This window comes from Nicotiana tabacum, chromosome 15 (genome assembly GCF_000715075.1).
Source record: "Nicotiana tabacum cultivar K326 chromosome 15, ASM71507v2, whole genome shotgun sequence".
NCBI lineage: Eukaryota > Viridiplantae > Streptophyta > Magnoliopsida > Solanales > Solanaceae > Nicotiana > Nicotiana tabacum.
In genome coordinates, this window is record NC_134094.1 from 25,437,426 (window position 1) to 25,458,116 (window position 20,691).

Sequence of the window (20,691 nt, forward strand, 5' to 3'; positions counted from 1 at the left end):
GTGCACCACCGTGTTCCAATTTTCCCACGAAGATGACTGATGACAAACATGAAGATGATTGATGACAAACATGAAGATGACTGATGACTGTGTTTTTTATTAAAAGTTAGTCTTTTTATTTATAAAATTGCAAATAGAAAGAATTAGCACATGGCATTTTCACGGGCGTATCTAAAGGGGTTCCCAGGGTCATGCGAACCCATACTCCCCTCATTAGATCATGTATAGTAATGTTATACTTTTTTAAAATACTTAAATATATATATGGATACCGTCAAAGCTCAAAATATCATGCGATGCGATAATTATTGGGTACACACCTCTCAGTGAAGTTGTGAGTTAAATCTTATCTCTAGCTATCTTGTTTTTTTTCCTTTCTTTTTCTAGAATTTGCCACACCCACGAGAGATAGGCATGTGTAGTACCACTTCTAGCTCATTGATTAAGTACATTCTCTTTTTCTTTCTTTCTTTCTTTGGTATATTCTTTCAAAAATTCCAAGTCCGACACATTGAGGAGTATAGATGTATATGAAAAAACTAAAGGTTGAAGCCGTAAAATTTATATCATGAATCCACCTTTTTGTAATAGTGCACCCATTTTTTCAAAATTCTGGAACCTCCTCCTTATTGTATGTGCAACAACCCGACCGATCGTTTTGAGTATTCTAGCCTCGTTCCCCTATTTATTGCCTCCTATATGTTCAATTGTGGTTATGTGATTTGCAGGGGTGGTTAGTTTGGTTTCGGAGTTAATTGGGACACTTAGTCCCAAGGTTGGAAGCTTAAGTTGAAAGAGTTGACGAGAGTTTCACTTTTGTGTAGACGATACCAGAGTAGAGTTTTAATGGTTCCGTGGCTTCGTATGATGATTTTGGACATAGGCGTATGTCCGGATATTGATTTAGAGCTCCGTAGGTTAGTTTGAGGCGTTTTGGCGAAAGTTATAAAATTGAAGGTTTGGAAGGTTGATAGGATTGACCGATGTTTGACTTTATTGATATCGGGCTCGGATTGTGATTCCAGGAGTTGATATAGATTCGTTGTGTCATTTGAGACTTGTATGCAAAATTTGAGCGCATTCGGAGTTGGTTGTTATGATTCGGCGTTAGTTTTAGAAGTTGAATGTTAATTGATTCAATAGGCTTGAATTGGGGTGCGATTCGTAGTTTTGATGTCGTTTGATGTAATTTAAGGCGTCGATTAAATTCGTTGTGTATTTTGGGACTTGATGTTATGTTCGGATGGGTTCTCAGGGGGCCTGGGTGTGATTCAGATTGAATTCGGGTCATTTTGTACTTGGGAAGATTGCTGATGAATAGTTGGCTATAAAAAGAGACATTAAAGAAGGAAGAAGATCTGAACTGAACTGAAGCACTAAACTGAAACGACACTTCTTCTCTAAAAAGCTTACTACTCCCTCATCATTGTATTTATTTATGAGCATTGTGCTTTCTTAGAAAAACTATCCCAACTGAAAATGGATAAATTTCACTCTCAAATTGTACTTAGAAACGTTTTAAGCCTAAACTCCCGACTGTCAAGAAGAGTTAGACAAGAGTTTGTTTGTGTCAAAGATAACTATTTTTATGGTAAATAAATACTTCAAGCTAACTTACATGACTACTTTGTCAAATTCAAATTTAACCTTTTACTCCCCCGTTCAATTTATGTGAATCTGTTTTACTGTACACGGAATTTAAGAACAAAATGAAGACTTTTGGAATTTGTGGTCCTAAACAATTCAAAAAGGGGCCGAGAGTATTTGTATGGGTATAAAAGCTTCTCATTAAGGGTAGAATTGTAAGTTTAACCAAAATTGTTTCCAAATTTAGAAAGGGGTCATTCTTTTTGGAACGGACTAAAAAGGAAATAGGTTCACATAAATTGGAACGGAGGTAGTACTACTTTAGCGTTCAGGGAATAACTTTTATGTCAATGAGTGACTAAACCAGACTAAATATATGGCATAAAATAATGTTCATTCACTAAAAATAAGATTAAAATCATAGATAAGAACTTAATTAATAGTTTATCTACATCGAGCTATTGCTAACAATATGGATAAAATCTACATCAAGTATGTCAATATAAGATCACTATAAATATTTAAAACAAAACGACAATTATGATAGAGAACTATTGAATTGAAGAAGATCCATTTGCCCTAAGAGCACCAAAGGTGAATCATGGAGCCTTATTTAGTGTTGAAATAGAAAGAGCTAGCTAGTCACGAAATTCAGATGCCCTAGCATTGGAGCCATACGAAAAGCTCGCCCTAGCCCCCCCATAAGGAGCCAAGGCACTTCCAAGGGTACGATATGGAAATGCAATACCATGCACCTTTTGCTGGTGTTCCGCCTCTATTTCACATTGCTTCTTTGTCATTTCCATTGCCTCTGCCATTTGTTGAAGTTGAAAAAAGTTTAGCTCTTCAATTGGAGCTTCCCACCAACGCTCCTCCCTCCAGGTTCTTTGTAAGTCTTTTCCGCGGCTTCTCTCCATTTCCAATATCCCCTCTTTATCGATCAACTCTTCCATATTGACCTCACCAACATTAGCATTTCGATGGTTAGGAACATCAATATTGGGTTGAGGGTTCTCTACGAGGAACTTATCCATGACCAAATCCACAGAAGGGTGGCCAAATGAATAAACTTTGTTTCCGGGGGAAAAACCCACTAAGGCAACTTCAGCACCACTTAATGTACAAAGTTCACTAGCCTTCTTGAAGAGGCCAATTCGTCGCTTGGAGAAACTCACTTGTAAGTTTCTCTCGTTTTGTATCTTCACCATGTCAATTTTTTTGCGACCGTTACTCTTTCTTCCCATGGCTAAACTTATGATTTGAGAAACAAAGAGAAAGGTGATTTTGGGTCTCACCACTAAGAGTTTATTTATAGCTGTAAAATCTTTTTATTGTTTGAATGGAAATGAATTCAATTAACAAGGGAATCAAACCTTTTAATGTTAATTCCTTTTCTAGAAGGATTTGAATCAAATACCTGCCCCATTCGTTGTTCCATTTCTTTATTAGTCAGTGCTAATCCTAAATGATCATAATTAGACAATACATATTTTACTTTATTAGAATTATGTTATTGGATTGCACTTAGACCACATCTATTATTTTGTGGAGAAGTTAAAGAAAAGTAATAAAAATAAGGAGTACCTTTTATGGGGAAATTTTTGCTGCACGCCATTCTTTTATGGTATAAGTTTTAGTATGTTCATATTAAAAGATGGCAATTTATGAAGTAAAGTTTTTTCCCCTACAGTGCTCATGCATTCTACGTTTTGAGAAATATTTATTTTCTTACTCATAAAGTGTAAATGTTTTGAGAAATTTAATATAAAATCTTAAGATAATTAGAATTTAATTTAGAGCCTTTACGAACTCGTAAATCCTAATCGTAATACTTATGGCAAGTGAAAGAAATTTGTACCACAAAACCCTAAAATCTAAGCATAATTTATTGAATAACATTAATCTTTATAAACCTCTTAAACACCATTCTAAACCTGACATGATAAATAGGAAATACAAGAATAATAACTACGGTCTTAAACAAGTTGGGGTTCGTTATATCACTGACCATGTCTGACACGACCCAACATCCAACCCGTCGTGGTGGCACCTAACCCTACCCGCTAGGTAAGCCAAATAACAATAAAATACAATATAGTAATATTGCTAAGAGTCAAGAAGGAAATAACGGAATTTTATACAACTCCCCAAGGACTCGTAGTACAAGTCATGAGCCACTAAGACTTAGATTTTTACAGAACTGAATTGAAATAATTACAACATCTGTTTATAATGTAAATGAACAAAATTCGAATCTAAAGCTACCAAGGACAAGTGATAGCCAAAACTGGAATGCAGGTACATCTTCAATGCTAGCTCCCGCCATACATAGCAGCATCACACCAAGATCTGCACGCAAGGTGTAAAAGTGTAGTATGAGTACAACCAACCTCATGTACTCAATAAGTATCCTAACTAGCCTCGGCGAGATAAAAGAAGCAAGAACTATAGATCATACTCACTAACACCTGTGCAGTTTATAATTTCAATAAAGATAGAACATATGTATGGTCAAATCAGGAAAATCTTGGGTAAAACCACTTTGATGCTCACAATTCTTTGTTTTAAAATGTTCTGCTCAGTCAACAATCCAGCATATAAGAAAGATATTTAGGTAAATCAGATAAACAATCAAAAAAATTGTAAGTAAAAATAGAATTGTATAGTGACAATCTATTTTGTATAATTATACGTATAAATTGTCTCCCTTATCTGGAAAAAGATTCACGAGTTCAGATCTTTATGTTCCATAAATTTATGTTTTTGTTTGTTGGGTTTTGTTTTCTCCTTTTTTCTTGGTGGCAGGGTAATCGTAGGTGGGTGGCACATATTGAGTGTTGAATGTTTTACAAATAACTAGGCGGCAAAAAACAAATTACCCGCCCCTACCCACAAATGTTTTTAATACCCATAAAGCCAAGATAAGTCAAGTTAAGCTAAGCCAAGACAAGACAAATTAAATCAAGGTAAGCTAAGCCAAGCTAAACCGGGCAGGTAGGTCAGGTAATTAGTTTGAATTAGGTAGGTATATATTATAACTAGTTTTTAAAAGGGTAGAAAAGGATAATTATTTTAAGTTCAATGGGTATTTTGCATAATTTGCTCTAGAATGGACCGTTACTTTGATTGTTATCCTTAAAGAATCTGTTAAATACGTTAGTTTGATAGAATTTATCAATTTCATGAGTTTAATATAGAAAAGGGCACGTTTATCTTATACTCTTATTTATCTACATTACTAAAATATAAGTTAAAAGAATTATTACACAAAAAATTAAAATAAATAAAGTAAACGTAATATTAAAAACTTGTATAAGGGAAGTCTATATCTGAAAGTATCCTAACAGTAAATTATAATTTTGTATAAAAAAGCTGAGGCTCGAGGCGGCACAGTGATTAACATAATTTATTTATTTTTGGCTACAAGCTGTAATGTGCAATTGTGGGTATAGTTTTTGCCGAGGGGCTAATTTTGTCGAAAGCTCTCAATAGTACATGAAAGAATAATAACTACGCTCCAATCCTAAATAAGTTGGGGTTGGTTATATATGAGTTATCACTGGCCATTATTTTCTCCATCTAAACTCATTTCAGGCCAATATATGTTACACTACAAAATAAAATTAAATTAAAAATCAAAAATAATAACTACTAGATGTCCATTTTATTTTATGTCAATGGTATATATCTCTAAAATATTAGACGCCTTTATCAAATTAAACATATATATATATATATATATATATATATATATATATATATATATATATATATATATATATATATATATTTTTTCTGCACAAGATGGCTCTTTTATCAAGCGAGTTCTCGACCTACCCTACGTAATGCAGCACTAGATTTGAAAGCTTTAACATAAAAAAACTTCTACACGTAAAATGCAATATGCACACAAAAAAATATAGTTCAAAAAGTATGTATTTGTTGAATTTTCATTAACCACAACAGAGAATTATGTTGTAATATGGTTCAGGCTGTGATGCACGTTCATAATTCATGTTGTGAACTATTTTCTTTGATTGCCCAAACTCACAAATTAAACTTTTGGAAAGACATTATGGTCTTTAACTCTAAAACCCCAATGACTCTCCCTATTGTTTTTTCTATTAAGTCTTGGAACGCAACTTGGAATTAATTAACATCAAGAATTCAGGAGTACAATGATTACCTCCCTTGGGTCATTGACACATCTGATTTACTGGGAGTGATAATGTCTTTAATCATAAAGAATGAAAAGGCTAAAGTTTCTTTAATTGCTAAACCTAGTAAGTTAATTGGGAAACATGCTGTTGGGGGATAAGGGGAAATACTAGAAATAGTAGGGGCGATTGGGGTTTCATGAAGGTATCCCCAACACTACTAACACTCTAGCTCAACTATTGGCGCTTATGTAGAGATTCAAGATTGAGGTAGAAAATTCACTTTCTCCGCTAGAGATAATTGTAGACTCCACTGAGATAATCAATATGCTACAAAATGGAAATATACTTAAAACTCTATTATTTTGGAATGCAGGTCATTGATGATGCTCCTAGGGACCACAAGCATTGCTTATAGCTGCAGGGAGCAAAACCAAGTAGCGGATGCACCAGCAAAAAAAAGCGCCATCGATCTGTATGATCATTCAAATCTTTTAAATTTTGAAGTTTCTTGTATTTACTTGAGCATAATTTAGCAAAAGATAATATTAATGATTTGCTGCTGTAGAAAAGAGATTGATGTACTGTTCTTTTGCATTTTCTACCTCTTCTTTTTATGCATCCACGTTTGCAAGAAGACGTGTCTTGCTTTGCTAAAACATAAAGGAAATTACTTATATGAGGTAATGAAAAGAAAATGAACTCAATGTAAAAAGCAGCAAAGCTGTATACAATAATGAAAATCACTGCATTTATCTTGGTGCTATTTTTTTTGATAACCATAGTATTTGGGCCAGCTTGGACGCACCTCGATTAATTCCACTAGAAATATGTCATCTCTATCATCAACAAGTATCAAGTAACTCTATCTACCAAATCGTGGATAGAGTTTTTTGCCTCCATTGGGAATTGAACTTGAGATCTCATGATTCTCACCTACTTCATGGACCACTAGACAACACCCTTCGCTGCATTTCAGGTGCTAAACTTGGCAGATTTTGTTATTTTATATAATAACTAATTAACTCTTTTGCAGAATACATTTACGGAGATTATTAAGGAGAAGTTGGAGGAAACTGAAATGTCAAGAGATGAAGATACTTTGACAGTAGATGGTGGAGATACAGAAAGAAACACAAACATACCATTCAAATTCCATTGCATAGAACAACAAAAAAAATTTATTTCTATTTTTATTTTCATTGGTTTGGCTTAGAATAACACAACCAAAAGTTTACGTAGCTCTTTTAATTAGCATATTATATAGAGAGGGAAAATGTAATGATCCGACCGGCCATTTTGAGTATTTTAATCCCATTCCCCTATTTATTGTCTCATTTATGTTCAATTATGGTTATGTGACTTGCCAAAATAGTTTGTTTGGTTTCAGTAGAGTTTCAGAGTGAATTGGAATACTTAGTCCCGAGGTTAGAAGCTTAAGTTGAAAGAGTTTACCAGAGTTTGACTTTTGTGTAGACGACTCCAGAATGGAATTATGATCTCAGGTGCGGCTGGGGATCGCAGAAGCGAATGGAGGCTAGCAGAGAGAATGTCGCAGGTGCAGACACCTGGGCGCAAGTGCGCACGCACATAAGCGGCAACTTCTCCGCAGATGCGGGATTTGGACTGGGGGTGAGGGACTACAGGTGCGGTGACTATTGCACAGGAGCGGACGCAATGAAGTGCTCTTGGGCCCGCAGAGGCGGATGCATAGGTGTGCCTTTTCTCCGCAGAAGTGGAAGTCCATGATCTTTAGTGGCTTCTACATCTGTGATGTAATTTTCGCAGATGCGGAGTCGCAGAAGCGATTAAATGTTTGCAGAAGCGAAAGGTCTAGGCAGAAAAAAGGATGAAATCGAGTGTTTATTTCATTTTCCACATTTTGATTTGACTTGCATAGGTTAATTTTATTATTTAATACTTGTCTGTAAAGTTTGGTGCAAAACGGAGTTATTTTGATAGGAATCGGACGTTCGGTTGTGAAGTTGAAAGTTCTTGAGTTTTTTTGAAAATTACATGTATGTTGATGTCTGATTCGTAGTTCTAGGTATTATTTTGGTGTTTTGATCACTCGAGCAAGTTCGTATGATATTATTACATGTATGTGCATGTTTGGTTGGAGCCCGAGGGGTTCCAGTGACTTTCGGATAGGCCACAGATCACTTTTAGACTTTGGAAATTGCTGCTTTCAGTTGTTGCTAGTGTCTGATAAACTGTGCTTCGGGATCGCGAAGGAACTCTCGCGATCACGAAGGAGAAATTGGGATATGGAAGGATGTTCTTCTACGTGAACACGGAGAATCGGCCGCGAACACAAAACAATTGAGGGATTACCCATCGCGAACGTGACCGTTTACACGTAAACGCGATGGGTTAAAGGGGATTTTGGGGGAGGCAGGTGTTACTCTACGCGACAGCGAGCTCAGGCTCGCGAACGCGAAGGCCAGGTGGGTGAGGCCTTCGGAAACGCGAAGGGTTTCCCACAAATGCTAAGGCCAGTTAGGCTACAAAGCTTCACGATTGCTTCAGGTTTCTCGCAAACACGATGAACACCTGACGCCAGTGATTTAAAACAGTCCAAAAATAGGGATTTATCCTATTTCTCACCATTTTCAAGTTTGAGCTCGGCCTAGAGGCGATTTGGAAGAGTTGTTTCATCCAAACTTCATAGGTTAGTAGATTTTAACTTATTTCCTTCTATTTTCATAAACACCCATTGACTTTAACCTTTAACCTACGCTTTTTCATGGTAGAAATTAGGGATTTAGGTATAAATTATGGATTTTGAGAAATTGAGATTTAGATCTCAATTTGAGGTCGTATTTCGACACAAATCACATAATCGGGCTCAGGGGTGAATGAGTAATCTGGTTTTGGTCTGAATCTCGATTTTTAACCAAGTGACCCAAGGTTAACTTTTGTTGATCTTTTTTCCAAAATTATTAAAGATTGAATCTTTTTCACCTGCGGGCAGTTTCTAAAGCTTATTTTTAATTGTTTGAACTGTATTTGGTTAGATTTGATTGGGTTGGATGCTAATTCTATAGGAAAGCTGCGGTTGCCAAATCTCCGTATACATTTATTTCTCATTGTATATCATTATCTTATTTTTAACTATTAAAATTGGTTAATTAATTATTTCACGTCGGCTTACCTAACAAGTAAATGTTAGGCTCCATCACGACCCAGAGGTTGGGATTTCAGGTCGTGACAAGTTGGTATCAGAGCATTAGGTTGCTTAGGTCTCATGAGTCATGAGCAAGAATAGTAGAGTATGGAGAATCGATACGAAGACGTCTGTACTTATCTTCTAGAGTCTATGGAATTTTAGGAAAAAAATCACTTCTTTCTTTCCCTATCGTGCAATTTTATTCTTTCAATTATGTTTGAATCATTTAATTATCTTTCTCTCGCAGATGGCATTAACACGCACATCATCTACACCCGGACAGAAGCCGGATTCCCGTGTGGCAGCCATTGCCAGGGGTAGAGGTCGAGGCAGAGGCAGAGCTCAACCGAGAGCTCGAGCAGCGGCACCCATAATGGAGACTTAGATTAATCATGAGGAGGAGATCCCAGCTCAGACTGCACCAGTCGGACCCGCTCAGGTTCCGGAGGGATTTATAGCCACTCCCGTACTTCAGGATGGTTTAGTCAGTTTAGTGGGCCTTATGGAGAGTGTGGCCTAGACCGATGCATTTCCAATGGCACCAGCTGTCTCTCGGGCTGGGGGAGGAGGTTAGACTCCCACTACTCACACTCCAGAGCAGATGGCTCCCATATATCAGACTCCAGCAGTTCAACTAGTTGGGGTAGTTTAGTCGGTTGTTGTTGCAAAGACTAGAGAGAGGTCCGTGATGTCTTCTGAGGGATTGATGAGATTAGACAAGTTCACAAAGCTCTTCTCTATTCACTTTAGTGGTGCACCTTCGGAGGATCCAGCTAATAACTTGGACCATTTCCACGAGGTGTTGTGCAACATGGGTATTGTTGATACCAATGGGGTCAACTTTGCAGTGTTCTAGATGACCGGTTCTCACAAGAGTGGTAGCGGGATTATGTGCTGACCAGACCAGCTGGTTCACCTTCACTTATCTTGGATTAGTTTTCACAGCTATTTCTGGAGAAGTTTATTCCTTTCACTCTGGGAGAGGAGTACCACAGGCAGTTTGAGTGCCTTCAGCAGGGTAGCATGACTGTTACCCAATATAAGACCAGATTTATGGACCTAGCTCACCATGTAGTTATATTACTCCCCATTGAGAGGGAGAGAGTGAGTAGATTCATTGATGGACTTACTTTCAGTATTACGCTACAGATGGCCAAGGAGACCAGAGATTATATTTCTTTTCATAGGGCCGTAGAGATTTCTAGACGGATGAAGATGGTTCATGGTCAAGAGAGGGGATCGGTATCTAATAAGATGCCTCGTCATTTCAGTGGTGCCTCATCTGGAGGCAGGGGTACTTTTGGTAGAGGCTATCTTCCCAGGCCATTTCAGTCAGCACTTTAGGCACCCCACGGTGCTTCGGGTAGTCGTGGTCCTTATGTATCTCATCTTGAGCAGCTAGCCTACAGTGCACCATTAGCTCCGATCCAGAGTTATCAGGGTGGTTATCCAGGTCGACAGGGCCAGTTCCAGGGTCAGCAGTCACAACAGCTGAGGACTTGTTATTTTTATGGAGATCCGAGGCACCTTTCTAGATTTTTCCCTAGGTCACAAGGAAGCATGCCACAACAGAGTTCTCATCCCATAGTCCCGGCACCGGTTGCTTCATCGCCAGCTTAGCCAGCTAGAGGAGGGGTTAAGCTGCCAGAGGAGGAGGCCAGGCCCCAAATTCCCATGAACTGGGGACTGTGGAGGAGGAACACCTTCTTCATGGTCAGGTGCGACCGATGGAGATGATATAGCAATTGGTGGTGGAGGAATGGATGAAGATGGAAATTATGTACTAGTTGTTGGTGATGGTGGAGATGGAGATGAAGCTGATGGAATTGAAGAGTGATAAGCAGCTGCATCAAAAACAGTGCTGGTTGTTTGATGCTCGCCAGCCAAAGATGGAATGGACCCGGTACTCAGCCTTGCGGTACCGGTTACAATAATTGGGGCCCGAAAGCGGGAGTTAGCATATTCAACTTAATCAAATTCTCCCCAAAATGTTGAGACGTCATCTTCAGTTGTTCCAATTGTCTCAACAGGTCGAGCATCCTGTTAAGATGATGAGGATCGTATCCTTCTATGTAAAGAAGCTCCGTCATCACTAGCTTCTTCATCATCATCGATCATTACAATGTCTATGACCGGCATGGAAGGAGGACCAGCCACCATCGCCACCGGAGATGTCTTGGGGGAATCAACTTTTGCCCTCTTATTCTTTTCCCCGGCTACAGAGGAATGCCTTCTCTTTTGTTGCTTATTCTCTGGCCGGGGACTCTGTGAAGAAATGTTTGTGCCCGAAGCAGGCCCGGAGATGCCTGTTCGAGTAAGTGCCTCCTATATCAGCCTCGCCGCATCAGTAGGGTTAGCCAAAACATCCTCATAGGGGACATCAACTGAGCCCACATGTAGACCTTATTTCATGAACAAGTCAGAAGGGTTCAACCGAGTTTTTCATATTTAAAAAATGGAAACAAGGTAAATTAATATTTTTGGCCTTCCACCCGTATATAAGGGATAACTCTTTCCACAAACGGGTTTCGGGCATTATGATGTCCAAGATATTCTGAACCCACCATTCCAAGCAACCGGAAATGATGAAGCCGTTGTTGGAATAATGTCACTGGTGGCAATTGCAACGAACCGTTCCATCCACCCACAGTCGTTGTCATCATCCATGCTAGACAGTAAATCATGGTGTCAACGCTTGCAAAGGTTTATCATTCCTCCGCGGAAGATTTTGGGGGAATAGAGATTCATCATATGAAATAGGGTTAGCTCCTCTCCAGTTTCTTGGCAAAAATGCCGAAGGCCGTTGAACTTCCTCCACACTGGAGGAATTACCTCTGCCAAGCATACCTGGTTGCGAAGGCAAAACTCTGCAATTATGGAATCATGCTCTCCGCTCAAAGAAAACGCACCCAAAGTAAAGGGATACATGAAGAAATATGTAAAACTTTCCTTGGCAAGGGTCACTCTCTCCGATAAATCAGGAGCAATAATATCTAATTCAGGGCAGCGACATTTCTCCTTCATAGCAGGAATACTGGAAGGGCGAATGGAAGAAGGGTAACTACTAACAACCCATGTACAAGGGTTAGCAGTAGGAAGTTTCTCTTCAATATTCTTTGAATTACTAAGCCTTCTTGGGATGATGGAACCCACTGTTGGAGTAACAAAATCCTCGATTTTGTTCTTGCCCTTTGAAGAACTAGCATGTTTTGAAGAAGAAACCATTGGAATAGAAGGAAGGAAAATTTCTGGTTCGAAGAAGATCAGAGAAAACTTGGGAAATAAAGATGCAAGTTAGAAGTTTGAGAAATTATGAAGTACATAAGAGGAGGATGATGCGTATAAGTAAAATTTTGGCGCTAAATTCATGGCCATGATTACCTCGACAATCGGTAAAACCTGTGCTGAATCGTGGGATGACGCATGTTCGGGGCATTAAATGCGGGGAGACGTGCGTCTAATCAACTAATAAAAAATTTCAAAGGGAGTTATAGAAATTTTCGCCAAAAAGGTGCTTTCTTCCAACTTTCCGGTAACTCAATATTATGTCATCGGAAAGCAGGAGGATTATTTGTATAGGAAAAATATGACATGACACGTGGCCGCTTAAAGGAAGGACACGTAGAACACAAGATGGGCATGGCCGCCGAACATAGCTATTCCGCTTGTCACCCGGAGAAATAATGATCATAATAGGAGTATTAAATGATTTACGCCCGGTAACATTTAATATAAAATATTTTGCAGCATTAAGAATGATGGCCTGTTACAAGGAATTTGTCATTTATATCTAACGTTACATCTTTATCAATTACCCTCAAAATTGACATTAAAGAAGGGCATGATCTTAGGACCTCCTTTCCTAGATGTAGCTATAAATAGTGAGCTCTATAATCATTATAAGGAGATAAATTTTCTCGCTAACTTACACGACATTTTATACAACATTTTAATATAATTTTACATTGTTGCTTTTGATCTTATCATTGTCGTGCCCGGAAACCCAGTTCTCGGACTCATTAGCTCTGTTGTTCCATCTATATTCTAAGGCTAAGTATTTTATATTTCATCAGTTATTTCATTACTTTTTGGATCAACTTAATCCACTTGTCTAGAAATCACGAACAAATTCAACTATATCATTTTTCGGGTAAATAAATATTACTCGCACTCACTATTTATCTCACTGACTAATATCTGTGGATTACTCTTTTTAACTTCTCTTACTTCTCTCTACATTTTGGTGTGTTGAAAGAAGTGAAAGATCTCTCCTTTTATAGGAGAAAAATACGTAGCCTCATAGAGGAGAATTGTTAATTTTCATCCACAAATTTAACCTTTAGCTCCAAGTCTCTCTGCCAACTTATCCATAGGCACATGCCTATTTCACTTGTTCTTTATTTGTTTTAGAAATGGCTTGGACCCCACAACATTGGCAGTAAATGGTGGAGATACCGAAAGAAACACAAATATAGGCATACCTTAGAATAATAGAGTTTATGTTATTGATTCTTGAAGTCAAAACATATTTTATTTGTCAGTATATGTATTTTCCAAGATTAATGATACTATTTGAGATCGATGTCTCCCTATGGCACATCTGGTTTGTTAGGAGTAATAATATCTTTAATCATAAAGAATGAAAAGGCTAAAGTTTCAAACACGAATTCTAACGCTGCGGAATATGCTTTAATTGCTAAGCCTAGTACGTTAAATGGGAACCATGCGGTTGGGGATAAGGGGAATTACCAAAAATAGTAGGGGCGATTGGGGTTTCATGAAAGGTATCCCCAATACTCTTTAACACTCTAGCTGAGCTATTGACGCTTATGCAGGGATTTAAGATTGCGGTAGAAAATTCACTTTCTCTGCTAGAGATAATTGTAGACTCCACTGAGATAATCAATATGTTACAAAATGGAAATATACGTAAAGCTCTATTGTTTTGGAATGCATGTCATTGATGATGCTCCTAGGGATCACAAGCGTCGCTCATAGCTACACGGAGCAAAATCAAGTGGCGGATGAACTAGCAAGAGAAGGATCCATCGATCCGTATGATCATTCAAATCGTTTAAATTTTAAAGTTTCTTGTATTTACTTGAATATCATTTAGCACAAAATAATATTAATGATTTGCTGCACTAGAAAAGAAATTGATGTACGGTTCTTTTCCATTCTCAACCTCTTCTTTCTATGCATCCATGTTTGCAGCAAGACGTGTCTTGCGTTGCTAAAACATAAAGGAAATTACTTATATGAGGTAATGAAAAGAAACTGAACTCAATGTAAAATGCAGTAAAGCTGTATACAATAATGAAAACCACTGCATTTATCTAGGTGCTACAGTGGTGGACCCAGGATTTTATACAAACGGGTTCAGTCAAAGAGCATAATAACCACTTATATAAGCGACACCGATAGATACAATTTACTCACTACTTAGTTTTGTTCATCACGTGACCTCAAAATAAAGTCATTGATACTCTTTTTTTAATCAAAGTTGATTTTTTAAAACAATATTTACTTTTAATTTTTAAAATTTTATCTATATAAATATTAACAAATTTTACTTCAACAAATTTATTAATTTATTTATTTTAACAAAAAGAATATTTAACCAACTTAAACTTTTTATGAACTAAGCTAAAAGAAATTTAACATAATAAATATTTACAAAAAAAAAAAAGTAAAAAAAGGATTTACGAACTAAACTAATTGATACAAACGTTCAAAGTAAAAGAAATTATACCCCAAATAAAAAATTTCAGTATAACACAAATTGACAATTTTAACATATATAAACTAAACTCATTAAATTAAAAAACTACAAATAATCTTAACAAAGCACTCTCCCGTTTTAGAAGAAATTATGATTGGGAGAACCAAAATTCACTTTATGAAAAGGTTTTTTTATTTTGTATGAAGTAACTAGAGTTTAATAGAATAGCTATTATGGATATAAGCAGAAAAAAGAAATTATAAAGAAAAATAGGAAAAGAAGACAAAATAGAAAATAGCAAGGTAATAATAAGTGATGAGTAAAAAAAGGTACGAAATAGGTAAAATAGTAAGTACGTGTATAACAAAGTGATGAGTGGCCAAATTGCGGAACACATAAAAAGTCTGCCGCTTCAGCAGAGACTCCAACTTGTGACCTCTGGCCCATTATGAACTCTCTTTGCCACTGCTATACAGCTTCCATTTTTGTCAAGTGGGATCACGTTTAATAATATACTCTTCTTTAATGGTCTCCGATGAAGTTCACATGTGAAAATAATTAATTTTTTCGACGAAGCGGGTTCAACTGAACCCCTTACTATAATGCGGGTCCGCCCCTGTAACAGCCCTTCACTAACCACTAGGTAATATTTGTGTTTCTTTCTGTATCCACATAAACTCTTTTATTCTAAGGTAGGCCTATATTTGTGTTTCTTTCTGTATCTCCACCATGTACTGCCAAAGTATCTTCATCTCTTGACATTTCAGTGTCCTCCAACTTTTCATTAAGGGTATACTGAAAACAACCTCTCTACCCTTATAAGATAGGGATAAGGTCTGCATACACAATACCCTTCTTAGACCTCAATTATGAAATTTCACTGAGTTTGTTGTTATTTTTTTATTTTATGAATCGCCTTCACTTCAGGCATGGTGCCTTCAGAGTTGGGTCAAGCAGAACCCATTCCATTCTTTCGGAACACCAAAAAAAAGAGTGAGGAGGGGCATAAACCAAACCTCCATAGTACACGAATGGATACAAAAGGGAAGTAACATACTTCCTTCAAAAACAGAGGAGTGGAAGCTCTATACATGTGCACTTCCATTCATGATAATTATGTTCAACTAACAAAAACATTACACTTGTCATATCTTCTTCTAATACTTGGGAGCTGTCACGATCCGAAATTCCAACTACCAGGGTCGTGATGACGCGTAATATCCACTTATTAGGCAAGCCGAAGTGAGATAATTAAATAGCCAATTTTTAACAGTTGGAAGCACAATGATGATATACAACGAGAAATAGAAACTCAATCTAATACAATACCAATATAAGTCACGTGATAATATCTACTCCCAGAAATCTGGAGTCACGAGTGAACGAGCAACTAGAAGTCTACAAATAAAGTTTGAAATAAATACAATTGTTTCAAAGGAAATGAACAGTAAAAGTGGGAAAAAGGAAGGTGACTTCAAGGTTTGCGGGCACCAACAGATCTACCTCAAGTCTCTGTTAACAGTGATCCAAGCTGACACACCTCACGCACTGCGGGGATTAATATCAGTATCTGCACAAGAAGTGCAGAAGTGTAGTATGAGTATAATCGACCCAATATACTCTGTAAGTGTCGAGCCTAACCTCGATGAGGTAGTGACGAGGCTATGACAGGATACCTACGTGAATAAAAATGTACAAGTATATATAAAACAACAATAATAATAGAGAATGGTAACGTACAAACTGGGAGGGGACATGAAAATGGCAACAACTGCGATATGTATGAAATCACGAATTAGCACGGCATCCTTACCATGTAATAATGAATAAATGAGATGAATAGCACAGCGTCTTTACCATGTAATAATGAATAAATGAGATGAATGGCACGACATCACCCTTCATGCTTTTACTCTCTTCCTCACCATATAATAATGAATAAATGAGATAAATGGCACGGCATTACCCTTCGTGCTTTTACTCTCTTCCTCGTCATATAACAATGATAATATGAATTCGAATAATAAATAAGGCGGAGAATATATTTAACGTCAAATATGATGCCAAGATACCAAACTTTAACTTCCAGAAATATTTGCTAATTATAAAAGGGCAATAATTACGAAATGAATAATCAAAGAAATAATAATCTAAGCTAAACATGAATATCATAATTTACAAAGCAATAAAATATGAGGAAACAAGTTCCCCCGCATGCTTTAGCCCAATAACAATGCATAAGTACTCGTCACCTCACATATACATTGTTCCCACACATAAAACACGTCGCAAATAGACTAACAACTCATAATCCCTCAAGTCAAGGTTAACCACGATACTTACCTCGGTCCGCAATTAAATAAAATCTCAACCGGGGCCTTTCCTCTAAAATTCACCTCGAAACCAATTGAATATAACCAAATATAATTCAAATAATTCAAAATAAGCATTAAAACTACCCACGAGTGAAATAGACTCAATCTTTAATGATTTTGAAAAAAGTCAATAAAAGTCACCCCCGATCACGTTTGGTCAAGATCCAAGATTCGGACCAAAACTCAATTAAATTCGCCCCCCGAGCCCGATTATGTGATTAGTTTCGAAATCCGACCTCAATTTGAGGTCTAAATCTCAATTTCTCAAAATCTCCAATTTCTACCTAAATCACTAAGTTCTACCATGAAAAAGCAAAGATTAAAGGTTAGAAATCAATGAGTGTTGATGGAAATAGAAGAAAACGAGTTAAAATCTACTAACCTATGAAGTTGAGAAGAAATTTCTCTTCAAAATCGCCTCTAGGCCAAGCTCAAACTTGGAAATGGTGAAAAATGGGTTAAATCCCACCTTTGGGATATTTAAGTCACTAGGTATCACGTTTTCTTCGTGTTCGCGAAGGGCGTGATGCGTTCGCGATGCATATCAGCCAGAATGGCCTACGCGTTCGCGAGCCAGGGCTCGCGTTCCTGTAGAGTAACGGTCACATCCATTCCCAGCCCCCTTTAACCCTACGCATTTGCGAGAGGTTGGTTACGTTCGCGAAGGGTAATCCCTCCAGTGCTTCGCGTTCGTGACCTAGCCATCGTGTTCGCGATGAAGAAATGCGCCCCCAACCCAACTTCTCCTTCGCGATCGCGAAGCACAAAATGCCAGACACTTGATATCAGCAAACCAGCAGCCCCTCTAAGTTCAAAATCAATCAGTAGCCTATCCGGAACTCACCTGAGTGCCTCAGGCTCCAAAACAAACATGCACACAAGTGTAATAACATCATATGAACTCGCTCGTGCGATCAAAACATCAAAATAACACCTAGAACTACGAATTGGACATCAAAATATGTGAAATTTTCAAAGAAACTTAAGAACTTTCAAATTTACAACCGGGCGTTCGAATCACGACAAATCAACTCCGTTTTGTACCAAACTTAGAAATTCTTTAAGCCCTCAAATTACTAATTTTTGAACAAATCACGTTAAATCAAGTTAGGGAATTTTGAATTCATTTCTGGGCATACACCCAAGTTCCAAATCACGATATGGACACACCGGGACCGTCAAAACACTGATCTGAGCATGTTTACATTAAATATTGATCGTAGCCAAATCAAATTATTTTCAAGGCTAAAATTTACATTTTCTTCAAGTTTTCACATAAAAAGTCTCCTATAAAAGATACGAACTGCGCATGCAAATCTAGAAATAGTAAATGGAGCTATTCGAGGTCTTGGAATACAAAAATGAAGGCTAAAACTCAAAATGACCTATCGGGTCATCATATGAGCCACCTCTAAAACAAACGTTCGTTCTCAAATGGACATAAAAAAGTACATGGATTGGTGAAAAAGTGTGGGTATCTACTTTGCATGTCGGACTTAGACTCCCACGTGGCTGCCTTGATCGGCTGACCTCTCCATTGTACTCTAATTATGGATAACTCTTAGACCTCAACTTCTGGACCTGTCGGGCCAGAATGGCCACCGACTCCTCCTCATAAGTTAGATCATTGTCCAATTGGACAGAGCTAAAATCTAACACATAGGATGGATCACCGTGATACTTCCAGAGCATGGAGACATGGAACACCAGGTGAACTGCTGATAAGCTAGGTGGCAGTGCAAGCTTGTAGGCCCACCTCACCGACCATCTCAAGAATCTCAAAGGGTCTGATATACCTAGGGCTCAACTCGCCATTCTTTCCGAACCTCATCACACCCTTCATGGGTGAAACCCTAAGCAATACCCTCTCTCCAATAATGAATGCAACATCACGAACTCTCCGATCAGCATAATTCTTATGCATAGACTGAGCTGTGTGTAGTCGATTCTGAATCATCTTGACCTTTTACAAGGCATCTTGAACCAAATCGGTACCCAACAACCGAGCCTCTCCCGGCTCAAACCAACCAATTAGTGAACGACACAGCCTCCCATATAATGCCTTATAGGGAGCCATCTGAATACTTGATTGGTAGATGTTATTGTAGGCAAACTCCGCAAGTGGCAAGAACTGATCCCAAGAACCCCAGAAATCCATAGCGCAAGCGCAAAGCATATCCTCCAATATCTGTATAGTGCGCTTAGTCTGACCTTCCATCTTGGGGTGGAATGCTATACTCAACTCAACCCATGTGCCTAACTCATGTTGTACGGCCCTCCAGAAGTGCGATGTGAACTGCGTACCCTGATATGAAATAATGGAGGCCAGCACACCGTGAAGTTGAACGATCTCGCAGATATAGATCTCAGCCAACCGCTCTGAAGAATTTTAACGACTACTAGAATGCAATGTGCCGACTTGGTCAACCTGTCCACAATGACCCATACTACATCGAATTTCTTCGATATCCGTGGAAGCCCAACAACAAAATCCATGGTAATAACCTCCCACTTCCACTCGGGAATCTCACGCTTCTGAAGCAAATCTCCAGGACTCTGATGCTCGTACTTTTCTTGCTGACAATTCAAACACCGAGCCACATATGCAACTATATTCTTCTTCATTATTCTTTACCAATAATGCTGCCACAGATCCTGATACATCTTGGTGGCACCCGGATGAATGTAATACCGTGAACCATGGGCCTCCTCAAGAATCAACTCACGAAGCCCATCTATATTGGGAACACAAATCCGACCCTGTATCCGCAACACCCCATCATCTCTTATAGTAACCTGCTTTTCACCATTGTGTTGTACCGTGTCCTTATGGACTAGTAAATGGGGGTCGTCATAATGACGCTCTCTGATGCACTCATACAAGGAAAATCGAGAGACCGTGCAAGCTAGAACACGACTGGGCTCCAAAATATCTAAACTCACGAACTGATTGGCCAAGGCCAGAACATCTGATGCTAGCGGTCTCTCACCAATCGGAATATATGCAAGGCTACCCATACTCACAACCTTTCTACTCAAGGTATCAACCACCACATTGGCCTTCCCGTGATGATACAAAATGGTGATATCATAGTCTTTGAACAGCTCCAACTACCTCCTCTTCCTCAAGTTGAGATCCTTTTGCTTGAACAAATACTATAGACTCTGATGATCTGTGAACACCTAACACGACATGCCATAGTGGTAATACCTCCAAATCTTCAGTGCGTGAACAATGGCTGCCAACTCTAGGTCATGGAAAGGGTAATTTTTCTCATGAACCTTCAACTGTCACGACACGTATGCAATTACCCTACCATCCAACATCAATACTGCACCGAGCCCAATATGCGATGCATCACAATAAACCATGTAGGATCCTAAACCTTTGGGTAATACCAACACTGGCGTCGTAGTCAAAGAAGTCTTGAGCTTCTGAAAGCTCAACTCACACTCTTTGGACCACCTGAATGGAGCACCCTTCTAGGTAAATTTAGTCAATGGGGCTTCTATGGATGAAAACCCCTCCACGAACCGGTGATAATAACCCGCCAAATCCAGGAAATTCCGAATCTCTGTAGTTGAAGTAGGTCTAGACCAGTTCTGAACCACCTCAATTTTCTCTGGATCCACTTTAATTCCCTCGGCCGATACAATATTCCCCAAAAAAGGCAACTGAGT

At 38.3% G+C, this 20,691-nt stretch overlaps 1 protein-coding gene across 1 annotated transcript; it reads right to left on the reverse strand.

Annotated features, from left to right (window-relative positions):
- Positions 1 to 2,211: 2,211 nt before the first annotated feature.
- LOC107823628 (agamous-like MADS-box protein AGL62) lies at positions 2,212 to 2,831 on the reverse strand. The gene has a single exon (XM_016650317.2). The coding sequence runs from the start codon at positions 2,829 to 2,831 to the stop codon at positions 2,226 to 2,228; it is 606 nt and encodes a 201-aa protein (XP_016505803.1). The 3' UTR covers positions 2,212 to 2,225.
- Between the last annotated feature and the right edge of the window lie 17,860 nt (positions 2,832 to 20,691).